At 31.8% G+C, this 23,948-nt stretch overlaps 1 protein-coding gene across 1 annotated transcript; it reads left to right on the top strand.

The window, feature by feature from the left end:
* Nucleotides 1-6,350: 6,350 nt before the first annotated feature.
* Nucleotides 6,351-10,488, top strand: HON4 (winged-helix DNA-binding transcription factor family protein). The gene is made up of 4 exons (XM_022053518.2): nucleotides 6,351-6,675; nucleotides 6,860-7,672; nucleotides 9,833-9,898; nucleotides 9,987-10,488. The coding sequence occupies exons 1-4, from the start codon at nucleotides 6,496-6,498 to the stop codon at nucleotides 10,230-10,232; spliced, it is 1,305 nt and encodes a 434-aa protein (XP_021909210.1). The 5' UTR covers nucleotides 6,351-6,495; the 3' UTR covers nucleotides 10,233-10,488.
* The last annotated feature ends 13,460 nt before the right edge of the window (nucleotides 10,489-23,948 follow it).

Raw genomic sequence — 23,948 nt, 5'->3', positions numbered from 1 at the left:
TATTTTTTCCGTTTTTCTTTTTCCTTTTTCTATTTTAAAAAATATGGCTTCTCCCTTTTTTCTTTTTAATAAAACGGTTCATATCAAACTTCTGGTTATTTCAAGTTGCAGTATTTTGTCACACCAAAAATTAAATTATTTAATATTTAATAAAAAATATAAATTATATATTTAATAAAAATAATTTTTAAAATTTTAAATATATGTTTTTAATAAAAATTAAAAAAATTTAAGTTATAACTTAATAAATAATGTAACTCGTTTTTTATTCATTAAAATCAAATAAAACTAATTTTATGCAAATAAAATTCCAAATAATATTTATATTAATAAAATTTAATTTTATATTTAATAAATTAATTATAATTAAATATTATTTTAAACTATCTTATTTTGTTAAACTATTAATCTATCTGTTTTTTAATCATTCATCTAAATATCTATTTAATTATTACGGTTGTTATTAAGATATTACAATTTTATTAATTATTTTTTGTTGTTAAATATTTTAATTATAAAATATGATAAATGAGATATGTATTTAAAAAATATAAAAATTTCAATCCGTTGAACATTTTTTATTCTTAGTAATTTGAACTAATTATTTTAAATAGTACCCAAAAGAGCAAAATTTAAAATGCATTGAATTAATTATAACATTGTAAAATATCCAAGTATAGCTTAAAATTAAATCGTCCTAATCTAATAAAAATGGTCCATAAGACACGCACGTATTTAGATATATGACTAAATATATTTATTTGGAAAAAGATTATGAAATTTGGCATATTTATATATTTGGTATTCCCAAATAAAGCATTTTCTTTTTGGTAATGTAATCAATATAAGAAAAGAAAAGTCATAACTTTTTGGTAATCGTGTTTTTTTTTTAATAAATGTAAAAAGATTATATTAAATTTTTTAATGTTATGATTATCTTAATTAAATAAATATAATCAAATATAAAATATTTACATTATGATTCTTCATGTTCTAACCCCTGAAAGAAAATATCATAATTTATAATTATTTTCTTCAAATCAATAATTAGTGCTTTAAATTATTAGTCTTTATAAAACTATTTAAAAAAAAAAAATCACGGAAAACGAAATTTCCAAGGTAATGGCGTCATTTATTTTATTAATTAATAACGGCGTTAGACTAACGCTCCAGAAAAAGAGGTGTGTGTGTCCAAGTAATGCCAGCAGTTTGTAGACTGTTATTGACGGGGATAGCTTGATACACGTCTCCATCGTGATGACAGTGTCAAATGATAATTAAAATCCTTGTTTGGGCGCATGATAATCAAACTATATATATCCTTGTGCCGGTTATCAATTTAGCTTCATAATTAATCAACCAATTCAATAATTAATGTTTTTAAAAAAAATAAGATAAGCATGTAATTATTTAAATTTGTATATTATTATTATTATTTTAAAATAGTAATTAAGCTTTTCTGCACTTTATTTTAATATCACAAGGAATGGCATAATCATGTAGGCGAGAAGAAAGTAATAATTGTAAGAGAGGATTAAGCTTTTGATTTTTTAGGTTAGGTCGTAATTTTTTGGGATTACACCTTAATTTAAATGTTAGTCAAAGTAATAAATTTGTCTATTTAATAAATATGTTATTTTTTTTTTACTATATATAATTACCGATATAATAATTTTAACTAACATCTCTAAGAGTTTGACCAAAAAAATCAAAATATTTTTAATAAATTTTTTTTTGAAAATTTGAAGTTTATCCATAATTTTAGGAAGGTAAATTATGTATTAACATTTTGTTGTGGTGGACTTAGGCCAGACATGTTTTATGACAGAGAGAGGATTTAGGGGGCAAAAGTCAACTGCTCTGTTTTTATTTACAGTCAAAGTCAAACACAACCAGCCAGCGCGACCCTCCGCGTCGCCGACGTCCGTTTCCAACGCAGCCCATCTCCGTCTGTCTGCATGCAACGCAGCCCATCTCCGTCTGTCTGCATGCAACGCAGCTTTCAGAAACGTGTGTGTATATATATGTATGTATGTATGTATGTACATATCCTCGATGTCACTGGAGCCATCACCAACGACTCCACCACCTTTATATATATATATATATATATATATTATTTTTATATATATCAATATATCAATCAGATCCAATTCAAATATTGAATTGAAAAATACGATCCAATTTTAAAAACCTTGTAATTTTATTTATCTATATGAAAAAATGATTTTAGTATAATATGTAAATACACATAATATGAAACTATAAGGAAAAGGTTTTAGAGGTATGTTACATATATAATTTGGGAGTTCCATTACGTCTTGGAGGTACAGTGTATGGTGTCTCACAATAATTATTTAATATTTTATAATAAAGTATTATACCATATAAATCAATTATTAAATTAATATAAAATGTTAAGAATTATACGAGAGGTATCAAAAAAGCATGATGCTTCCAGGAAATGGATTTTTCATAATTTAAGTGGGTGTGAGGCTTAATTTTAAGAGGAATTTATTGATTAATTATATAAATAGTCACATCTTCATACCTAAAAATAATTGAATTTTATTTATTTATTTATTTGGGAGTTTTTCTTAAAAAAAAAAAATCAAATTCAGAAGTCAGAACAAGTGATCATTATGCTCAAGCAATTATTTTTATAATAATAGTAATAGCAATAATAATTATAATAATCATCATCAATAAACCGATATATGTGAGGGCATACCAAGACAAAAAAAGGAAGTGAAATTTATAGTTTAATATATGATATTTATGGTTTAAATAGTATTATATCGTACAATTGTTGATTTCAATTAATTTATTGATAATACATTATGATCATTGTCTATTACATCCAATAATAATTGTTACTAAAAAATTAATTTTAGAAAATAAATAAATATAGTTGACTTCTATGATATTAAGTGTTGTTTTAACAAATTTGCATGTGAAAGAGCTTATGATGGTTAGTAATATAAATCTAAATATATCATATCTGATATAGATTTTGACAAATTTAAACTTAATTCGAACAAGAACGAATTTAATAATATTTAAGTATTGTTTCGACAAATTGTGCATTACATATACATGAGTCTATAACGGTTAATAACATAAATATAAATATATCATATCTGATATAGATTTTGATAAATTTAAACTTAATTCGAACAATAACAAATTTAATAATATTTAAGTATTGTTTCGACAAATTGTGCATTATATATAGATGAGTCTATAACGGTTAATAACATAAATATAAATATATCATATCTGATATAGATTTTGGTAAACTCAACTTTAATTCGAATAATAATGAATTTAATAATTTTAGGTGTTGTTTGGATAAATTATGCTTTGCATATGAATAAGCCTGTCACGATTAATAATATGGATGTAAATATATCGGATCTGAGATATATTTTGACAAACTCAAATTTAACTTGAATGATGATAAATTTAATAATCTTAAGTTTTTTTACTTTTATATTTTTAAACATGAATTAATATTATTTGACTTAAAATATTTATTATTTTTTTATTTTATTTATATTTTATCACTAATATCTTTTATTGTATATTTAAATATAAATTTTACAACGATATTTACATTGAGATAGTTAAATTTTAAGATTTTATTTTGAATTTAACTATGTGATATTTTGTACATGTAATAAAACAACCTGATTCACACATGTTATTGTATTATTAGATACTTGGGAGTTTTGTGATAGATGATTCTCTACCTTATCATTTTATGTTTTTCATGAATTTTAGATTTCAAAACAGGCTTTAATTGGGTGAAATTAACGTGATCTTGCTTAGTGATTTTCAATTAATACTCTATAATCTTTATAGTGGATTTTCTATGGAGAGCACTGGGTCCAAATTCATTTAACTTAAAATTAGCTTTGGAAATGTTAATCTTAATGATTAATGCACAATAGCTATATTAGAGATACCATTCAATATTTGAAGATTCATTGCATAAATATTGATTAATTGAGTTATATGACAAACAAGCATCTTGAAAATCCATTAATGTTTGGGATATAAGACTTTTGATATTGTACTCCCAAGAATTTTCCTATATGTTAATGGTGTTACTATTTTTCAAGAGTCTTATACGCATTTATAGAAATTAAATCTCTAAAATGAATACATGTCTAAAAACATATTATTTATTAAGAATATCCAAATTAAGAGACAATGATCTAAGATATTTGGTCATAATAAGGTTTCAATTAATGCTTGAGACATTCACAAAAAAAATTTGATATAATTAACTTAATAATTAAGATAATATTAAATTCTGCGAGTTTCTTTAATACAATAATATCAAAATATATAATTTTGTAAAAATTATTCAAATTAATTATATAAAATTTATGAGATTTACTACATTAAAAGTCATATAAAAAATACTTACATAATTTATTAATCTTGTTATTATTAGCTTTGCTCCACTAACCTATAAGATTGTCCATCAAGTCTTGTATTTGGTTGCTTTTCTCACTGATTTTTAAGCTTCATGGCCCTAAATGTTTGTTATTATTATTATTTTTTTGCCAATGCTTATTAGTATTTTTTTTTTGTTTAAAAGAATTGATGATTTTTTCTTATTATTTTTTACCTAACTAATTGTAATTTATGATTAATTTTGATCTAATTTGATTAGCATATGATATGAAATGAGTAAATCATTCACGTAAACGTAAATGATTAATTAAAATGAGCATTTAAAAAAAAAATTAATTTCATTAACAATATCATTATCTCAAACTTTAAACATAATTGTAGATAGAATTTTTATTAACGAGTATGAGTATTTAATTGTCTGAGTTATAAGAAGTTCCATTAATAAAAAAATTCAATAAGACAACATACATATATATATATATATATATAGGTAAGTCAACTAATGAATTGAAGTTAATTTAAAGTTTATAAATTAGAATGAGTTGTACACAAATTTAAAAGGATTAAAATGAATTAAGTAAATATTTTTTGTATTTTTTAATTTTTTTCTTTATTTTTAACATATGTTTTTTTTTCAACAAAACTCTTATTTAAAAAAATTAATAAAAAATAATTATCACAATTTATTTTTTTAACTTGTACTTGCTCCAGCTTAACAAAAGATCCACTAACCGTTTGATGTTGTTTAACTTTCAAAACCTAAAACAATTTCATTGTTATGTTCATATTTCTTTTTTCATTTTCTAAATATAACGATGAATAAACAGTTTTAAAATTTATAACTTTTACAAAAATGTTAGAGACAATCAATAAATGTGGATTTAAGTTTTTTTTTTTCGGTTTGAATAAAGAGAAAATTAAAGAGAAAAATGTAAATTTTCATTCGGTGTTTTTATAATAAATTTATAACGTTTAAGTAAAAATAATAATAAATATGTATTGTATTAGTTAAATTGAAGAAACGAAATTATCTTTTACATTAAATAATATACTTTTTACAATATAAAAATCTAATTATAAGATATCATAGGTGAGATTTTTTTTATAAATTATTTGTGATTTATAAATAATTATGCTCTACTATAAACTATGTCGGTGCAAAAAAATTTCTTACTTCGCATGAGCTTATGTAGAGATTTTTTGTTTCTCTTAAGAAGATGTCAATCTCTATTGGATTCGTATATATAATCACTTTTTATAAAATTTTAAGAAGATAATATTTTATTTGGATTCAACTAAATATTTAGTTAATTATTAACAGTGTAAATAAAAATTTATATTATTTACAACCTAACTTGGCCATAATTTAAAGTTGTATATTGATTGAATAAATTCTATTAATTAAGAAATTATATTAACATACAAAAGAATATCGTAAATAAAAATTAATGAAGTCTTATTACTTATAAGAGAACACGATATTTTTGTTTTAAAAAATATTTTAGTAAAATAATACGGAAATAGCATTAATTAAACTATACCAATCATCAATATTAAAATTTATTTCTACTAATTATGAAATTAATTGTCAAACAAATAAGGCTTGAATATGAAATTCAACTATATTAGTGGATGTCTCGGTATAAGACTTTAATTATCCTTTTTAACACTACTTAAATATATATATATATAAAAAAAAGTATTTATCCACATTATAAAAATATTTTGTTTTATGTATTTTTTTTTTTAAAGAAAAAAAGGCCTAATCCTAGCCGGTTGCCAGACATGAAAAAGAAAAGATAAATATGAAAAATTAGGAAAAAGACAATATCCACGTCAGCAATCATCCAGAACTGAAAGCACGCACCCCCACTAGACCCACATCATCCCTCAACGTTCCCCATTCCTCCTCTCTCTCTCTCTCTCTCTCTCTCTTTTTCGACTCTTCACCTGCTCCCCTTTCCTCTCTCTTTTATTTAAAATTAAAAATCTTTTTTTCTCTCTCTCTCTCTCCCCCCCCTCTCTCTGTAGAAAAAAAAATCCCATCCCTTCTCTCTCTGCTCTAAATCTATGGACCCTTCTCTCTCTATATCTATAGATCCAATTCCACCTCCGCCGCTCTTTCCTTTTGCCCCATCCTCCGTCTTCCCTGCCGCTTCCGCCGCCGCTGCCACCGCCGCTGTTCACAACCACTTTGCTCAGCAACAGCCGCCCGTCCCTCCTCCCGTCAACCACCCACCCTATGATGACGTAAGCAACTCTCTCTGTGTGTTTATCGGGACTTGAAAAAAATAATCGGGGCTTCTTTCTGTTGTGTTCTGTTTTATCTGCTATCTTTTCTGTTTATCGGCTTTGTTTTGTGTCTTTTTACTTTATCTGGGGTGTGTTTGAGCGAGTAGGTGTGTGTTTTGATGTGTTTGGTCTGGTTATACAGATGATATATTCCGCGATTGCGGCTTTGAAGGAGAAAGATGGCTCTAGTAAGAGGGCGATAGCCAAGTACATAGAGCGAGTTTACTCGGACCTTCCGCCTACTCACTCCACTTTGTTGACTCATCACCTTCAGCGCTTGAAGACAACTGGTAGGATTGTGATGGTGAAAAAATCTTACAAGCTTCCCAATTCCAGTGCTTCTGCTTCTGGCACTGCTGCTGCTGTTGCTCCTAGATCTGACATGCCCAATAACACCTCCACTCATCAGCAAGTGCTGCCTGCTACTGCTGCTGCTGCTGCTTCTTCTTCTGGGCCTAAGAGGGGACGTGGAAGACCCCCTAAGCCCAAGCCTGATTTCCAGCTTCCTTCTCAGCCCAATGACATGCCCAATGTCGAATCCGGCTCCCAACCCGTTTTGGCTGCACTTGGTCTTGTCCAGGACGCCGATCCGGCAAAAGGAAGCCCTGTTCCTCCTCCAAAGACACTGTCTGTGGAAGGTGGTAGTGCGAAGCGCCGGGGTCGGCCACCAAAGAGTGGTTCAGGGAAACCCAGGAAGCCCAAGTCTGTGGCTCAAGCCTCTCTGGTAGGCTCTGCTGGACTCAAGAGGGGTCGTGGTCGTCCCAGGGTGCAGCATATGGGGTCTCCATTTAGACCACGGGGACGGCCGAGGAAGGTCGGGGCTGAAGCCATCGGTCTCGCTGGAGGAGTGATGCCGGGAAAGCGGCGTGGACGGCCACCGAAGATTGGCGGGGTTATTAGCAGGCCCATGAAGCCGAAGAGAGGTATTGGTAGGCCTGTGGGTCGGCCTAGGAAGGTACTCTCTCACTCATTCCTGCTTATGTTTGTGAAATTGGTTGCTTATTGATTTGGCTCTGTGAATTACTGGAGAATGGATGTGTTCTTGTTAAGATTTTAGATGCAAAATGGCGGGATGTTGACTTGCGTTTACGTATGCACTCTTTTCGTTGATTGATTAGTATTTATTTATCCTGCATTGTTAGGTGTAGACAAGTTAAAAATTGAAGAAGAGAATTTGGGTAGTGTTAATTAAGCTCTTTTTACTATAATTACTTACAAGCTTTGTAATTTACCACGTAAATTACAATGTCTGTAAATCGTTTCTCTTAATTAGGAGTAAATGAAGAGTCTTTTATATTTGGGTTACGGTTTGAATAATACATAAATTTGTAGGATTTATTTGTAAGTTTGTATTTAATTCAACCGAAAGATAATATAAATTCATTGACAAAAGTTGACGATATACTTAATTTTATTTGGAGTTCAAATGACAAAATATAGAATGCTCTGTTTTAATCTTAGATAGAATTTTATGAGTTCATTTTTGTATTATTTTAGTTTTAATTGAATTGAGTGTTAAATTTCAAATGAATGCTATTGACATTCTAGATTTATTCAAACACGGTACCGGGGTTTTTGTACTTTAAATCTAAAATAGGTGTGAAATTAAATTCTAACTATATGTTTAAGGGAATTGATAGATACATATAAAATTCTGTCGGAATATGAGAATTCTTCAAATGGGTTTTACAGAAAAATACCTTTAGGCTTGTTTATGCATTAAAATGTTTTCTAATTTTTATTTCCTAGCAGGTACATGTTTCTATATGCGAACATGTAAATATTAGTAAAACGCGGATGCTAGTTGAGTAGAAATGGAAGTTTCTAGAAGACTATCGATAATTTTTTATATTGTTACATTTATTGTTTAGACACTGTTTTAGTTTTAAGACTGTAAATTAGGAAATAAAAATAATAAAAAATTTTCGTCTACAAAAGTCTTAGCTTGCAGCTGCTTTAAAGCTTTGAGGTGATAATCAAATATGGAACTTGAATAAAGTGAACTTTTTCCTAACTAAATGAAGGAAATTAGTGTTAGATATGGTGAAATAGGAGAAACTAAAATATTGAAATGTGTGTAAAGTGTGTGGCTATGTTACTTCTTTCAAGTAAATTCTAGAGTTATGAACATTCTCTGGTTTGATGGTTGGTACTTCACTTTATGAGTATGGTTTCAAGCCCCGGATTGTGCTTAAGCCCAACTAGCTCTAGAAAATAGAAAATAGAAAATAGCATTATAGAATCGTAATTTCTTTATTGATTTTTGTCTAGTAATATTTTCCTATAACAGAAGCTTTTCACTCAAATATTAGAAAGTAATTTTTTTAATTGTTAAAACATAAGAATAATGCTTTTGTTCGATACTTTTTATATAAATCCACAGTTCTAAAAATTATTAGGAGATTTTATGATAATTGCCCGTGGATTAGCTAACTAAATTTTCAATTAACTCTTTTTTGTTTTGTTGTATGAAAATGATGTATGTTTTGGTGGTTAATCCAATCTGCCTATCACGAAAATAGTTATTACCTTCATTTGTTTGTCATGTGGAATTAAGAGTATAGGGTATAAACAAATTGGAGGATTGGTTTATTAAGTTGTCAGGATGAGAGATTTCTGAACTATGTTGAAAGTGAAAGCAAAAGTTTGCTTGTTTGGAGTAGTTGTCAGTGTGGTCTCTGTATCAGATTTAACCAAGTCAATACATGCTTTATTTAAAAAAAATTGTCACTACATGGTGGGCTAAGATTGTGATTTTAGTTTTGTCCTTTTCAATAATATCATTTAATTTATTCAAGCAAAACGGATTATCAATTAGTTTTAACTAAGTCAAATAAGTAGTCTCTTGAAGGATTGTGGTTCTCTTTTTCTTCCGGTTTAATCCTTACTGAGGAAATAACCAGTGGATCAAGTCCTAATGATTTATGGGAATGTGATTCTAATTCATGCTTTTGGATAATACCATTTAATTTTTGTTCTATTAAAAGAGATTGTCAATTGAGGAGCAGATTGTCAATTTAATTAGGTTGACTTGTGCATGTTTTTACTCAAAACGCATAGATAGTTGCATACATGTTAAACGAGTGTTGTTTTCTCTTGCCATTTTGGTACAAAGGATGTGTCCTGGGCTTCTGATGCTGGAGCTGCCTATGGAGAACTGAAGAGAAAGCTCGAATTCTTTGTAAGTCCGTAGTTTGAGCTTTAAATAACGTCAGTAATATATGTTGCGGAAAACATTCAATTTACACTTTAATTATGTCTATTTGCAGCAATCGAGAGTGATGCAAGCAGTCAGTGTGCTGAAGCCTCAGCTGTCCAGTGAAAACTATGGTGTAGTAGCAGCAATTCAAGAGTTAGAAGGGCTTGCAGCTATGGACATTAATATACCGATGGAAGAGGTACCTCCACAGCAACCGCAACCACTAGCACATGCACAGGCACAGGCACAGCCACAACTTCAGCCACAATTGGAACAGGAGCTGTACCTGCAGCAGGCTCAAGGTGTCCATAATTAAGGGCAAGTGACTTCTGATTAATGTTAATGTGGTTCTTGATGCTTTTAGGAAGCTTATGGTGAGAATTATAGGTTAGTAGAACTGTAGAAGTTTCTGACTAACCAAGGTACACAGGGAACTTATGTGTAAAGGGAATAGGATGATGCAAAACTAATTGTCGTTATCGGTGTTTGTTGTTTGTGAAATTTTACAATCATGCTTTTTCTGTACTCATTTTCTCATTGTCAATTCAATTCGATCCTTGTCGATTGACCCAGTCATGATTGCCAAATAGAAAGTGCATGTTAAAGTTCGAGTTTTAGAATGTTTCGCTTTTTCGCAGGCAGTTTTCACCATTTAAGTTGGATTTAAACGAGGGAACATCAGGATTTTTCGATGACTGAGTTCCTGTTTAAAGAATTTTTTGAAATTGTTCTTGTAAGAATAGTAAAATTGTAGTTGAGTGGGTCTAAATAATTGTTTTTATTAAATAAAATAGCCCTGTTTTTTGAATTTTTGGTGTTTGAAAGAGAAAAGTGGGAGAACTCATATCTAAGTTATGTTTTTCACCAAGCTTTTGAAATTGAAAAGGCTATTTATAGCATTCTAGAATTTCAAACAACATTGACTTCAAGAAGATGAATTCATTATTCGTACAGCAAAAAGCTTATGTGGTCCCTTATTTTGGAGCAAAAATGCATGTATATATATAGATACACAGTAGCATGGAAACATGACTAGTGTAGTATTCCTTTAGAAGAGAAACTTGATGTTATTATTAAGTTATTATTACATAGTGCTATTAGATTATATTATCGGATTATTATTCTATCATGTTAAGATTAAATAATATAAACATGACAGAGACACAGAGGCAGCATAATCATTTCGAGATCTCCTCATACATACATATATATATATATATATATATATATATATATATATATATATATATAACTGAAGCACATATGAAGTTATAATTGGGCATTATGTGTAAAACAAATAGGTCCAAAAAATACATTGTTAAAATTATCCATCAGTTTTAAACCCGCTCATGATATAAAACTTATAATTTAGTAAATATATTATGAGTAGGTAGTGATCAGTTTATAATATTTATTTTAATTAAAATAATTATTTATGTAATACTTGAATTCTAAAATTAGATTCGAAATAATTTAATAATAATAATAAAATAAATTAAAATAATTTAATTTTAATTTTTTGTGAATTTTTGAAAAAAATTTGTATTTTGAATACATTTGAAAATATTTTTGAAAATCAGAACTAAAGTAAAAATAAAAGATCTTTTTGAAAAAAAAATCTAAAAAATTAGGGTAAAAGTAAAAATAATAAAAATTTGGCCACGTGGACTGCCATGTCAGCAGCGCGGCCGATTGTCATGCGTCGTGTGGCAGACACGTGGCTACACATCCACGCGAGAGGCCACGAAGGTGATCTGCGTGTCAGATCTCCTCTCCCGTGCACGAACGACCAAGATTCATTTCCTCTTCAGACACGATCGAACGGTCCTGATTTCATCTGATCGTGCAATCAAGATTCATTTCTTAGATAGGATTGATCAAACAGCTGAGAATGGGTCACGTCTCCTCGAATGGACGACCTGAATTTAATGAAGTGGAGTATTTAAACTTCTCTTCCACAGAAAATCTTAACTCTAGCCGCCAAGAGATGATCGGAGAAGAAGAAGAGGGGTCGGTCGGAAGCGAACCAGTCATTAGAGAAGAAGCCCGGCCGCCGTCGCTGTCGCACCGGAGCCACTCCCGACACCAGAGAGGTAATTTTTCCCCCTTTCTAGTTCGGAATTCGATTCTAAATCTCCCCACATCCATATTGGAACTAAAAGAGCAAAGGATAAGTTGAAAAACGTGAGTGGAGCTTGGCCGAGCCACTGCGGTTGTGATCCAAAACTACTCCGATGAGCCCTTTTTTCGTTTTTCATTTCCTTTGATTCTTTGACCCCTGTGTTCCTCATTTTTTTCTGGTGCAGGTTAACTGAAGAGAACCCCCGACCACGAGAGAGGAACGGTGGAGTCATCGCACTCGGAAACCCCCCCTCTTCCCCATGGTAAGGCTTCAATATTTTCTTTTTTCCGGCTAATAGAGGCCACTTAACCCCCCTTTTACAGGTTTTTGTGTAAAACAAGCCAAAATCGGCAGGAAACAGCCAGGACGAGAGGAGACACCGCCGTGGGTGACGGAGTTGGTGCCGGAGCATTGCATCGCTACTGTGCCGGAACCCTAAACCAGTCAGAAAAATTTTAAAATGCTTATTTTTGCCTCTTTGAGGTAATTTGGAATACGTAACGCGTGTTTTTGATTTTCGCATAAAAACCTAAAAAACTTGAGAATACCGACTCGGAGTAAGAATCCCTCATCCTTTTCTCCCGTTATAGTAAATTAAAGTTTAATAATTAATACAGTATGTTTTATAGGAATTAGTGATCCTTAAATTAATTATGGGTCATCGGTGGAGCCGGAATCGATCATTGTATAATTGTCATAGTTTAACTGCGATACTTATTCATTGCTATTGATTTTAATTGCTTTCTCATTTATTGACTGTTATTCTCACCTATTGACTGATTTGAAGTAAATGCCCTAAATATATTTTCTTAATTATTTATATTGTCTATTTGCATGATGTATTATTGATATTTAAATATGAAATGGGTATATGTAATTTGTGACTAGTTAATGATGTGGATATGTGTATAAAAGGCTTATCGAGTATCTTGGGGAAGGGTATATGAACTTGATACATAAAAAATCCTACCGTGGACATTATCTTAATCAAACAGGGCTGAGAAGTCCCATACCAGAAGAGGTTGGGAGGTATAGTTCACTCTCATACCGGATGGGGTATTGAGGCGGTGATATGTTTGGTGTCCATCACTGGACGGGGTATGGAGATAACCGGTTAATTGATAAATTAGATATTGGGTCTACGCGTAGAAAAAATTCCTATGGACTTATATAGATACTAGTAAGTGGGTAAAAAAGTAAGTTTACTGTTATTGTTCCTTTAAATGCATAATAAATTGCTATCGTGGTTATTTCCTTCATGAGTCGATTTTGGAAACTTAAAAAATGGCAGGTATAAAAGTTATGTTTTTGTATTAAATAATTTTTTTTTTAAAATGGCTCTATTGGTTATTTTATAATTTTTACTAACATTTAGTTTTTTGTATAAGTGTTAAGCGTTGGCATTCTTATTGAGTTAGTGTAACTCATCTCCTTATTTAACCATTTCATATTAGGAAGACTAAGATCCAAATCCTGAACAGTAAGAAAGTTGCGACTAAAGGTTGCCTCCCGCATTCTACCAGAATTGCCCAGCGGAGGTTAACCCTATAGGACTTTAGTTATGTTTTCTTTATTTATGTTATTGTAAGTTCGCTAAAAGGACATTCTCGTAACCCTATTAGGCATCTTAATTTATTGTCAAGAAATATTAATCATAAACTCTTAATTGCTTCCATACTAATTCAATATATTCATTTCCATCAAGTCTTGGGCCTTTACATTTGGTATCAGAGTCGCGTTCCTCAGAACCATTACTTGCACAGAAATTAAAATCATTCAATATAACCCGACACTCAACCATTTCTTGTGAAATGCAGATACAAAGACATGAGAAGAGGAAGGTCTCCACTAAACAAAACAGTTCAGGATGGGTCACTTTGAGAGGATGTTGATTGGCTCTTCAAGATGCTGGAGAAACTCATCTCTGCCCAGCAGGCCAGTAAAGAGAGGAGGGAGCTGCCCGACCTTCCACCATTGCCACAGTATGAGCCACCCGTAAAATGGAAAGATCCAGTGCCACCTCAGTATAACCCTACTCCTCCACTATATCATTTTGCACCACTATAGTACAATCTAGTGCCCCCACCATACAACTAGGTGCCGCCACAGGGTCACTTGGTCCCTCCCCACCATAATCCAGTCCCTCTTTAATAGGATCTAGTTCCATCCGTGATGGACCCAAGTTATATTGAGAGGTACAAAAGACTTAACCCATTTACTTTTGTAGGGGTATCCACTTTCGAAGAAGCCAAGTACTGGTTAGTAGAGACAGAAAAGACCTTCGCAACTCTTGGGGTAGTTCCCGAACAGAAGGTCATACTTACTACATACATGTTTGTGGGTGAGGCAGATCGTTGGTGGTAGTTGAAACAAGCCACCCTACCCATTTCGGTCACCTAGGAATAATTCTTAATAGCTTTCAATGCATAGTATCTCCCATAGCACCTTTGACATTTGAAAGAGATAGAGTTTGCACATCTGGTCCAATGTGATATGATAGTGTCTAAGTATGCTAAAAAATTTCTAGGGCTGGGCTGATATTCTCCTGAAAGCATGATCAATTAAGGTAGAAAGGTAAAGAAGTTTGAGTGGGGCCTCCGTCTTGAGATTAGACAACAACTGTATGTATTCAAGCTCAACATCTACTCAGTAGTTCTAGCCAAGACACAACTGATAGAGAGGAACCTCCACATTTTTCTTCAAGTAGTGGGCAATTCCAGGCCCCTGGTTCCCCATCGTAGGCCAGCACCTACTGCACTGATTTAGTAGAATAAGAAACCTAAGCCTGCGACTCAAGCTCCTCCTTAGGCTCCGATAATAGGATGCAGCAGGACTTGCCAGCACTATGGCAAGGATTATAGGGACCGACCATGCTATCGTCTCAACAATACCTGTCGTGTATGTGAAAATTCCCAACACTAGGTGAGAGAATACTCTTGGAATCAGAATCAAGTCAGACCTCCAATCCAGGGCAGAGCCTATACCTTCGCCCAGCAGGATGCTAAAGCCAACCCGGACATGATATAGGATACGTATACTATCTGTAATTATCTTGCACATGTTTTAATTGATACTGATGTTTCACATTCTTTTGTTTCACATGCGTTTACAAAAAATTTAAATGTGTTACCTGAAAGTCTTGATTCTGTGTTGTTTGTGTTTACACTTGAGAATGAAACACTATTAGGGAATGTCATATACAAAGCTTGTATCGTAGAAATAGTAGGTAAAAAATTGAGTATAGTCCTGATAGCACTAGACACTAGGAATTTTGATATAATTTTAGGGATGAATTGGTTAGTGGTATATCACGCTACAATAGATTATTTTCATAAGAATATTATATTCAATCTTCCTAACAAAGAGTCTTTCACAAGTTAATAAAAATTTTAGATATTATTACCTTATGGTAACTACATTATTTATATGATATTTTAACTCAGTTGTTCTTTTCAATGTTAAGCAAGCCTAAGAAAAAAAATTGCATTTAAGAGATTCCTGTGGTTCGAGATTTTCAAGATTTTTGATGAACTACTAAGACTGTTGGTGGATAGAGAAGTTGAATTTGCCATAAATTTTCGGCCTGACACCCAGCCCATTTCAGTTGCCTCTTACCGTATGAGTCATGTTGAGATGGAAGAACTGAGGAAATAACTCAAAGAATTGCAGGATAGTTGGTTTATCTGACGTAATATATTTTCTTAAGGTGTTGGAGTCACATTTACAAGAAAAAGTGATGGGTTCTTAAGGTTGTGTATTAACTACAGGAGATTAAACATGGTTATAATCAAGAACAAGTACCATCTCCCCATGATTGATGATTTTTTTAATCAGTTACAGGATGCTCAGGTTTTTTCTAAGATTAACTTGCATTCTGGTTACCCTCAAGTAAAGGGTAGAGAAGAGGACATTCTTAAAACAACCTTCAGAACTCGGTATGGGCACTATGAGTTCCTAGTCATGCTATTTAAATTAACCAATGCACCTGCCATTTTTATAAACTTAATAAACAGGATCTTTAGGCAGTTCTTAGATCAATTCGTCATAGTGTTTATTGATGATATTCTAGTATATTCAAAGAGTAGAGAGGAACATGCTCAGCACCTCACTCAAGGTTTACAAGTTCTCAGAAAAAAGAAGTTATATACAAAACTAAGTAAGTGTGAGTTTTAACTTGAGCATACTACCTTTATAGGGCACATAATATCAAAGGATGGAGTGTCAGTGAATCCCGAGAAGGTTGAGGCAGTAATGGGTTGGAAGAAATTGACTTCTCTTGAGGAAGGTTATAGCTTTTTGGGGATTGCAAGTTATTATTGCAGGTTTGTATAAGGATTTTCAAGCCTAGCCGCCCCCTGACCCGACTTATGAAGAAGAACGTCAAGTTTGAGTGGAATGGTAACTGTAGAAGGAGCTTTACAGAACTCAAAAAGCGATTGATTACCACGTCAATTTTAGCTATGTTGAGTGGGACAAGTTGATATACAGTATAAAATGACATTTCATACCTAGGTTTGGGTTGTGTTCTGATGCAATACGGAAATGTTATAGCTTATGGGTGCAGGCAGTTAAAAAATCATGAAAAAAATTATCCCACTCATGACTTGAAACTTGCTACTATTATCCACGCCTTAAAGATCTGGTGCCATTGCTTATATGAGGAAATGTTTGAGATCTATATAGAATATAAGAGCTTAAAACATATATTCACCCAGAAAGATCTCAACATGCATCAGAGGCGTTGGATAGAGCTCCTCAAAGACTAGACTGTAAGATCTTGTATTACCCATACAAGGGTAATGTGGTAGTCGACACTCTTAGTAAAAAAAGTGCAGGTATATTGACTCACATAATAGTTTCTGAATGTAGGGTAATAAAGGCTGCGTAACAGATATAACTTCAAAATTTGAAAAGGACCACATGTTTGGCCCATCTAGTTATCCAGCCTGAATTAATTCAGAGAATAAAAGAAGCCCAACTGGCTGATCTCACTCTAGCAGCTCTCAGAAAGGATATATAACATGGTGTAAATCTAGAATTCCGAGTATCTGCCGATGGGTTACTCAGGTTCCAAGATAGGGTATATGTTCTCAATGACAATGAACTAAAAAAAGATATCATAATAGAGGCTCATAATTCAAAATTCACCATGCACCCAAGAAGTACTAAGATATATCAAAGCATGTGACCCTAATTCTGGTGGAGTGGGATGAAAAGGAAAATTATCAATTTTATCTCCAATTGCCTTGTATGTCAGCAGGTCAAGGAAGAGTACTAACGCTCAGACATGTTATTTTAGCCATTACCAATTTCGGAGTGAAAATGAGAATATATCACTATAGATTTTATAACAAGGTTGCCTAAGGCATGCTCAGGGTATGATGCAATTTGAGAAATTTTTGACCGACTCACCATATTCTCTCATTTCTTGGCATTTAGAATGACCGACCATTAGACAAGCTAGCAAGAATCTATATCCAAAAGATAGTCAGACTACATGGAGTTCTGGTGACAATAGTATCAGGTTGGGACTCTAGGTTCACATCTTGGTTTTGGTGAAGTTTTTAGTAAGCAATGAGAATGAAACTGTCCCTTAGCACAACATTCCACCATTAAACAGATGGACAATTAGAATGAACCATTTGTACACTAGAGGATATACTCAGGGCTTGTGTTATGGACTTCGGAGGACATTAGGACGATCATCTGTCCTAGATAGATTTCACCTATAATAGCAGTTATCAAACAAGTATTGACATGACTATATGTGAAGCATTATATAGCCAACCTTGTAAATCGTTGATATGTTGGGAAGAGGTGGGTGATAGAAAGTTGATTAGCCCAAACTTGTAGATGAGACCATAACAAAGATAGTTAAAATTAGGAAGAACATCCAAATAGTTCAAAATAGGCAAAAGAGTTATACGGACATCTGAATGAGAGATTTAAAATTCGAGAAGGGCGATCGAGTGTTCCTTAAGGTTACTTCATTTAAAGGTATCAACAGGTTTGGAAAGAGGAGAAAGTTAAACCCCCGTTTGTGGGACCGTTTGAAATCTTGGACAAGGTTGGTACATCTACCTATAGACTAGCACTACTTACAGAGCTATCCAAAGTCATGTGTTTATGCTATGCAAGTACAATCCGGACCTCTCACATATCTTGTCTTATGAGCCACTTTCACTTTAGGAGGATTTATCCTACGAGGAGGTACGATAAATATTTTAGACCGGAAGAGGAGAGTGCTTCTCAATAGAGAAATTTTCTTAGTCAAGCTCTTATGGCAGAATCACTCGAAGAACAAGGCCACTAGGGAGCTAAAATTAGACTTCAAGATCCAGTACCCTCAACTGTTTGACTAGTGAGAGAGTGGTAAATTTGAGAGATCAATTTTTTTTAAGGGGGGAGAGTTGTAATACTCGGACCCAAAAATTAAGTCCGGGTTAATTTAATAATAATAATAAATTAAATTAAAATAATTCTGTTTTAAATTTGTGTGAATTTTTGAAGAAAATTTGTGTTTTGAATGCATTTGAAAATATTTTCAAAAATCATAACCAAAGTAGAAATAAGGGAGGATCTATTTAAAAATAAATTTGAAAAATTGGGGTAAAAGTAAAAATAATAAAACTTTGGGCACATGGATTGCCACATCAGCAGACAGTCGTTCGTCGTGTGCCGCATGGCATACATGTGGGCATGCATCCATGTTGACCATGCAGGCGATCCGCGTGCTAGCAGATCCAACGACTCATATCTCTTCCTGTGTGCATGGACGACCAAGATTTATTTTCTCTTTGGGTGTGATCGAACAGTCCTGGTTTCATCTAATCGCGCGGTCCAAATTTATTCTCCAGATAGGATTGATTCAATAGCTAAGAATGGGTCACGTCTCCTCGGACGGACGACCCGAATTTAATAAAGATGAGTATTTAAGCTCCTCTTTCATAGAAAATCCTAACCCTAGCCGTCAAGAGGACATCAAAGAAGAATAAGAGGGGCAGCTAAAAGCAAACCAGTTGCCAAATAAGAAGACCATCTGTCGTTGCTGCCGCACCGGAGCCATCGCTGACACCGGAGAGGTATTTTTTTCTCCCTTTTCATTTGGAATTCGATTCTAAACCTTCCCACTTTTATATTGTAGCCAAAAGGGCAAAAGGTAAGCCAGAAAATGTGAGCGGAGCTCGGCCGAGTTGCCGCAGTTGTGACACAAAATCACTCTAATGGACCCTTTCTCGTTTCTCGTTTCCTTTGATTCTTTGATCCTTGTGTTCCTCATCTTTTTCTGGTGCAGGTTAACAGAAGAGAACCCTTGATCGCGAGAGAGGAACGATAAAGCTGTCGCATCAGAACCCCCCTACTGATAAAGCTTCGGTTTTTCCCTTTTCTGGCCAACAGAGGCCGCCTAGCCCCATTTTGTTTTTGCAGGTTTTCGTGTAAAATTGACCAAAATGGTCAAAACCAACCGAAAATGGCCAAGTCAAAAGGAGATGCCGCCGTGGACGATAGAGCACAGCGGCACTGCCGTGCCAGAACCATAACTGGCCAGGAAAATTTAAAAATTCTTATTTTGGCCTCTTTGGGATATTTTAGAATATGTAACGCGCGTTTTTAATTTTTGTAGAAAAATTTAGAAAATATGAAAACTGCCTGGAAGAACAATGAAAAAGAAGGTATTTCAAACATCGATCCGAGGTAAGAATCCCTCACTCTTTTCTCCCGTTACGGTAAACTAAAGTTTAATAATTAATACGGTGTATTTTGTAAGAATTAGATATCCTTAAATTAATTACAAGTCACTAATGAAGGCAGAACCGGTTAGTGTATAATTGCCCTAGTTTAACTGTGCTGCCTATTCATTGTTATACTGCTTTATTTGCTTACTGTTATTTTGTGTATTTTAATTTATTTATTTTAATTATTTTTTTATTTATTGACATTTGGTTGTCTTTCTCATCTATTGACTAATTCGAAGTAAATGTCCTAATCACGTTTTCTTGATTGTTTGTACTGTCTATTTGTATGTTGTATTACTGATATGTAAATATGAAACGGTTGTATATAATTGGTGACTGGTTAATGATGTGGATATGTGTATAAAAAGCTTATGGGGTATCACATAGAAGGGTGTATGAACTCGGTATATAGGGAACCCTACCGTGGACATTACCTCAATCGAATAGGGTTAAGAAATCATATACTAGAAGGGATTGGAAGGTATAATTCACTCTTATACCAGACGGGGTATTGAGACAGTGGTATGTTTGACGTTCATCACCGGACATGGTATAAAAACGGCTGGTTAATTGATAAATTAGATACTGGGTCCACACGTAGGAGAAATTCCTACGTAGCCCAAGAGGTACTGGTAAGTGGGTAAAAAGGTAAGTTTATTATTATTATTCTTTTTAATGCATAATAAATTGTTATCGTGGTTATTGCCTTCATGAGTCGATTTTAGAAACTAAAAAAAGACAGGTATAAAAGTTACGTTTTTGTATTAAATGAATTTATTTAAGAAAAAAAATAACTCTATTAGTTGTTTTATGATTTTTTTTATCAACCTTTAATTTTTTATATCGGTATTAAACGTTGATATTCTTACTGAGCTAGTGTAACTCATCACTATTATTTAACCATTTCAGATAAAGAAAACCAAAATTCAGATTCTGAACAGTAAAAAGGTTGTGACTAAAGATTGCCTTCCGTATTTTACCAGAATTGCTCAGAGGAGGTTAACCCTGTAGGACTTTAGTTATGTTTTCTTGATTTCCGTTATTGTAAGTTCACTAAAGGGATATTCCTGTACTCCTATTGAACATCATGATTTACTGTGCAGAGAATGTGAACCCTAAACTCTTAATTACTTCCGCTATTACTTCACTAATTTAATATATTCATTTTCATTAAGTTTTGAGATTTTACAATTTAACTCACTACTATATTAATGAAGTTGCAACGATTAAGTTGAGTTAAATTTCAAAGAATTTATTATATTTTTTGATAAAAAATATTTCATAACAACTAATTTTTTTAAATTTAAATAATTATGAAGTCTTAAAAAAATGACATAACTTTCATGAATATCAGAAGATATCTAAGCCAATTTTAGTATTTACTTTTTTTAAAAAAAATGTTATAAATCAAATAAGAATATTGTCTGCATTTTGATCAAACAAAAGTGAAAAAAGCAAAAAAAAAAACCGGGTTGTTTTGAGCCGGTTCGTTCACTTTATGCGTGGGCCCCTAATCAGATCCAAGTCTGAAAAATATGAACCGGGTTGTGATGGACTGGACTTTGACTTGCCTGTAGGGCCTAATGCATCACCCATGAACCAATTTTTTTTTTACTATTTTAAAATTATTTTTCTATTATTTATTTTTAAATTTATTATTACTATTTCGTTCCTTTTATTTATTATTTATTTCTTTAATAATTATTATTTATTGAAGTTTTCATTTTAAAAATATTTTACCTCTTCGGTCGAGTGTTAACAGATTCAAATTGATAATTCATGAAAATTTAATTCGAGAGTAAAGAGGTAGAGTGGGCATCTTATACACGCTCTTATATGCGCGTCAAAGACAACAAGAAGACGAAAGTGCTCACCTTTTTTTTCCCACTAAATTCTGATTTCTGATTGGATAAGGTGAGCCCAAAATGTCGTGGCAAAGGTTCGAAAAAGGTTCACAACGCGCACGTCCACCGCTCTCGCTCACTGTAACAGCCAAGCTACTTAACTGGTTAAAGGGAAAGCGCGTGGAGAAAACAATAGTGTGATCCCTCCTCAGACCCCTTTTTCCAGCAACAAAATTAAAATAATTACTTTTTGCATTAAATGAAAACAAGAAATGCCGCCCACCAATTGCAACCCAACTAATTAATTATTTCCTCTTTTAAACATTATTTTATATGTTTGTGTAAATTTTATCATAAGAATTAAAACATTATATTTAATTTGTATTCGATTTAAAAATTGTAACAGTGGAATTATAATCTATGATCAAATAACCTAATTAATGATCTGTGAATCATCAATCATTTTCTCCTAATTACTTAATCTTATATGAGCTAATGGTTTTGTTGATAGACTAACATAATATTAATTACTAATCTTTTATTTTCTTAATCATAATCAAAATTATTTAAAGAAATAATGCTCTTAACTTATCATTTGATTAATTAAAAAAGGGTCCCATGCATTACATAATCCAAAAACACCAACAAGAATAAATTAATGAAAAAAAAAAGTAAAATTGAGGTACAAAAAAATTTATGACTTTCAAAACCCATCTTCCTCGAGACAAAAATCACATGCCCAGCATCGTGGAAATCAATGCACCACACAGAAAATATTAAAAAAAATCAAAATTAATATTTATATGTTGACAACATAATATTTGAATTCTTTAAATTAAGATGTAAGTGATCAGTTTTTTTTAATTAAAATACAAATAATTTAATATATTTTTTTTTTTGAAAAAAAGATGCTGTTGGGTTTCTATTGTTTTTCCTTTGTTCCCATCTTTAAAGTTAAATTAAATTAAATAATAATTATATTAAATTATTATTATATATATATATATAATGAAGGACTAGTCTGTTTGTTTTGTTTGTGGAAATTGATGCTATTTATTTATTTAATTTAATTGGAAGAATGTGAGTGGTGGATTTAGGAGGACCCATTTAAAGGTAATGAAAATGGTACTATTTTGTGGTTGACCCAGATTTCATGTATCGTCCTTATCCTTTCCTTTTTAAAATTAAAGAATATACTTAATTAACTGGATTCAACCCAATATTAATTTCTCACTTGATTTTTAATGTGTTTTTGTTTAATTTACTGGGGTTTAAAATGTTTATTGTACTTTTTCCCCAATGGGGATTATGATTAATTAACTTATATTATATATGAAATAATTATAATACATTGAAATTATTATTATTTATTAATAATACCAAGATGGTATTAATTGGTTTATTTTAAATATAAAGGGTTTGGAAGAAATATGCATTTCCATATCTCCACAAAAAGCCATGCCAATAAATTTAACTTTGAACAACTGCAACGACGGGTCAAACCAATCTTCTTCTCAATATGTATGTGACGAGATGAAAAAAAAAAAGAAAGAAAAATCATTATAATTATAATAAGCGAAAAGAAAATCTACAAATTCAATTTTAATCTCTCTTTATAAATATATTAGACTACATCGGTTACATAAAAATATATACATGTATATATATATATATATTGTGTGTGATAATGCAGTGCTGTGCTCATTTTTAGTGTATAAATAAAAATTACGTTTTACCAAGAAACATTCATAAATAAATAATTTTTTGACATTTATATTTATTTTTCTTGTCATTTTTGTTCTTACTCATTGCATATATTTTCATATATATATATATGTATTACTTTTTCATCTCTAATTCTTAAATGTGTATGACTCAATTAAAGAGAAATTAATGGTACTTCCAAATATCTTTAGGTTAGTCTCAAAGCTTCCCTCCTCTTTTAAATTGGTACAAGCTTATAAATGGTTATACACTTTGCAACCTTGTACCCGCAATCGTTGGTTGTATCATCCGAGATAATTTAAGACAACGAGGTAATATATTTTATGAGAAATTAAGATTTTTAGTTGGGTCTTATCTGTATAATATAATGGTGGTCTCGATGGTCGGAAATTTGCTTACTGAGTGTGGGTAAGAAGCTCTTTGTTAACATAAATTTTCTTCACCTCATCCCTTGACTTAATCTTCACTACTTCAATCATTATAATGTAAAAAGATAATTTAGAGATTTGTCCGACTTTAATTGAGCGTCAAATTTTATTTGATTAAGATTTTTATCGGTATTTACGTGCATCTATACATAAATTATTGTAATATTATTTAGATCT

The sequence above is a fragment of the Carica papaya genome, chromosome 9 (genome assembly GCF_054855325.1).
Source record: "Carica papaya isolate Zhongbai chromosome 9, ASM5485532v1, whole genome shotgun sequence".
NCBI classification, from domain to species: domain Eukaryota; kingdom Viridiplantae; phylum Streptophyta; class Magnoliopsida; order Brassicales; family Caricaceae; genus Carica; species Carica papaya.
This window is presented reverse-complemented; position numbering and strand designations above follow the sequence as displayed.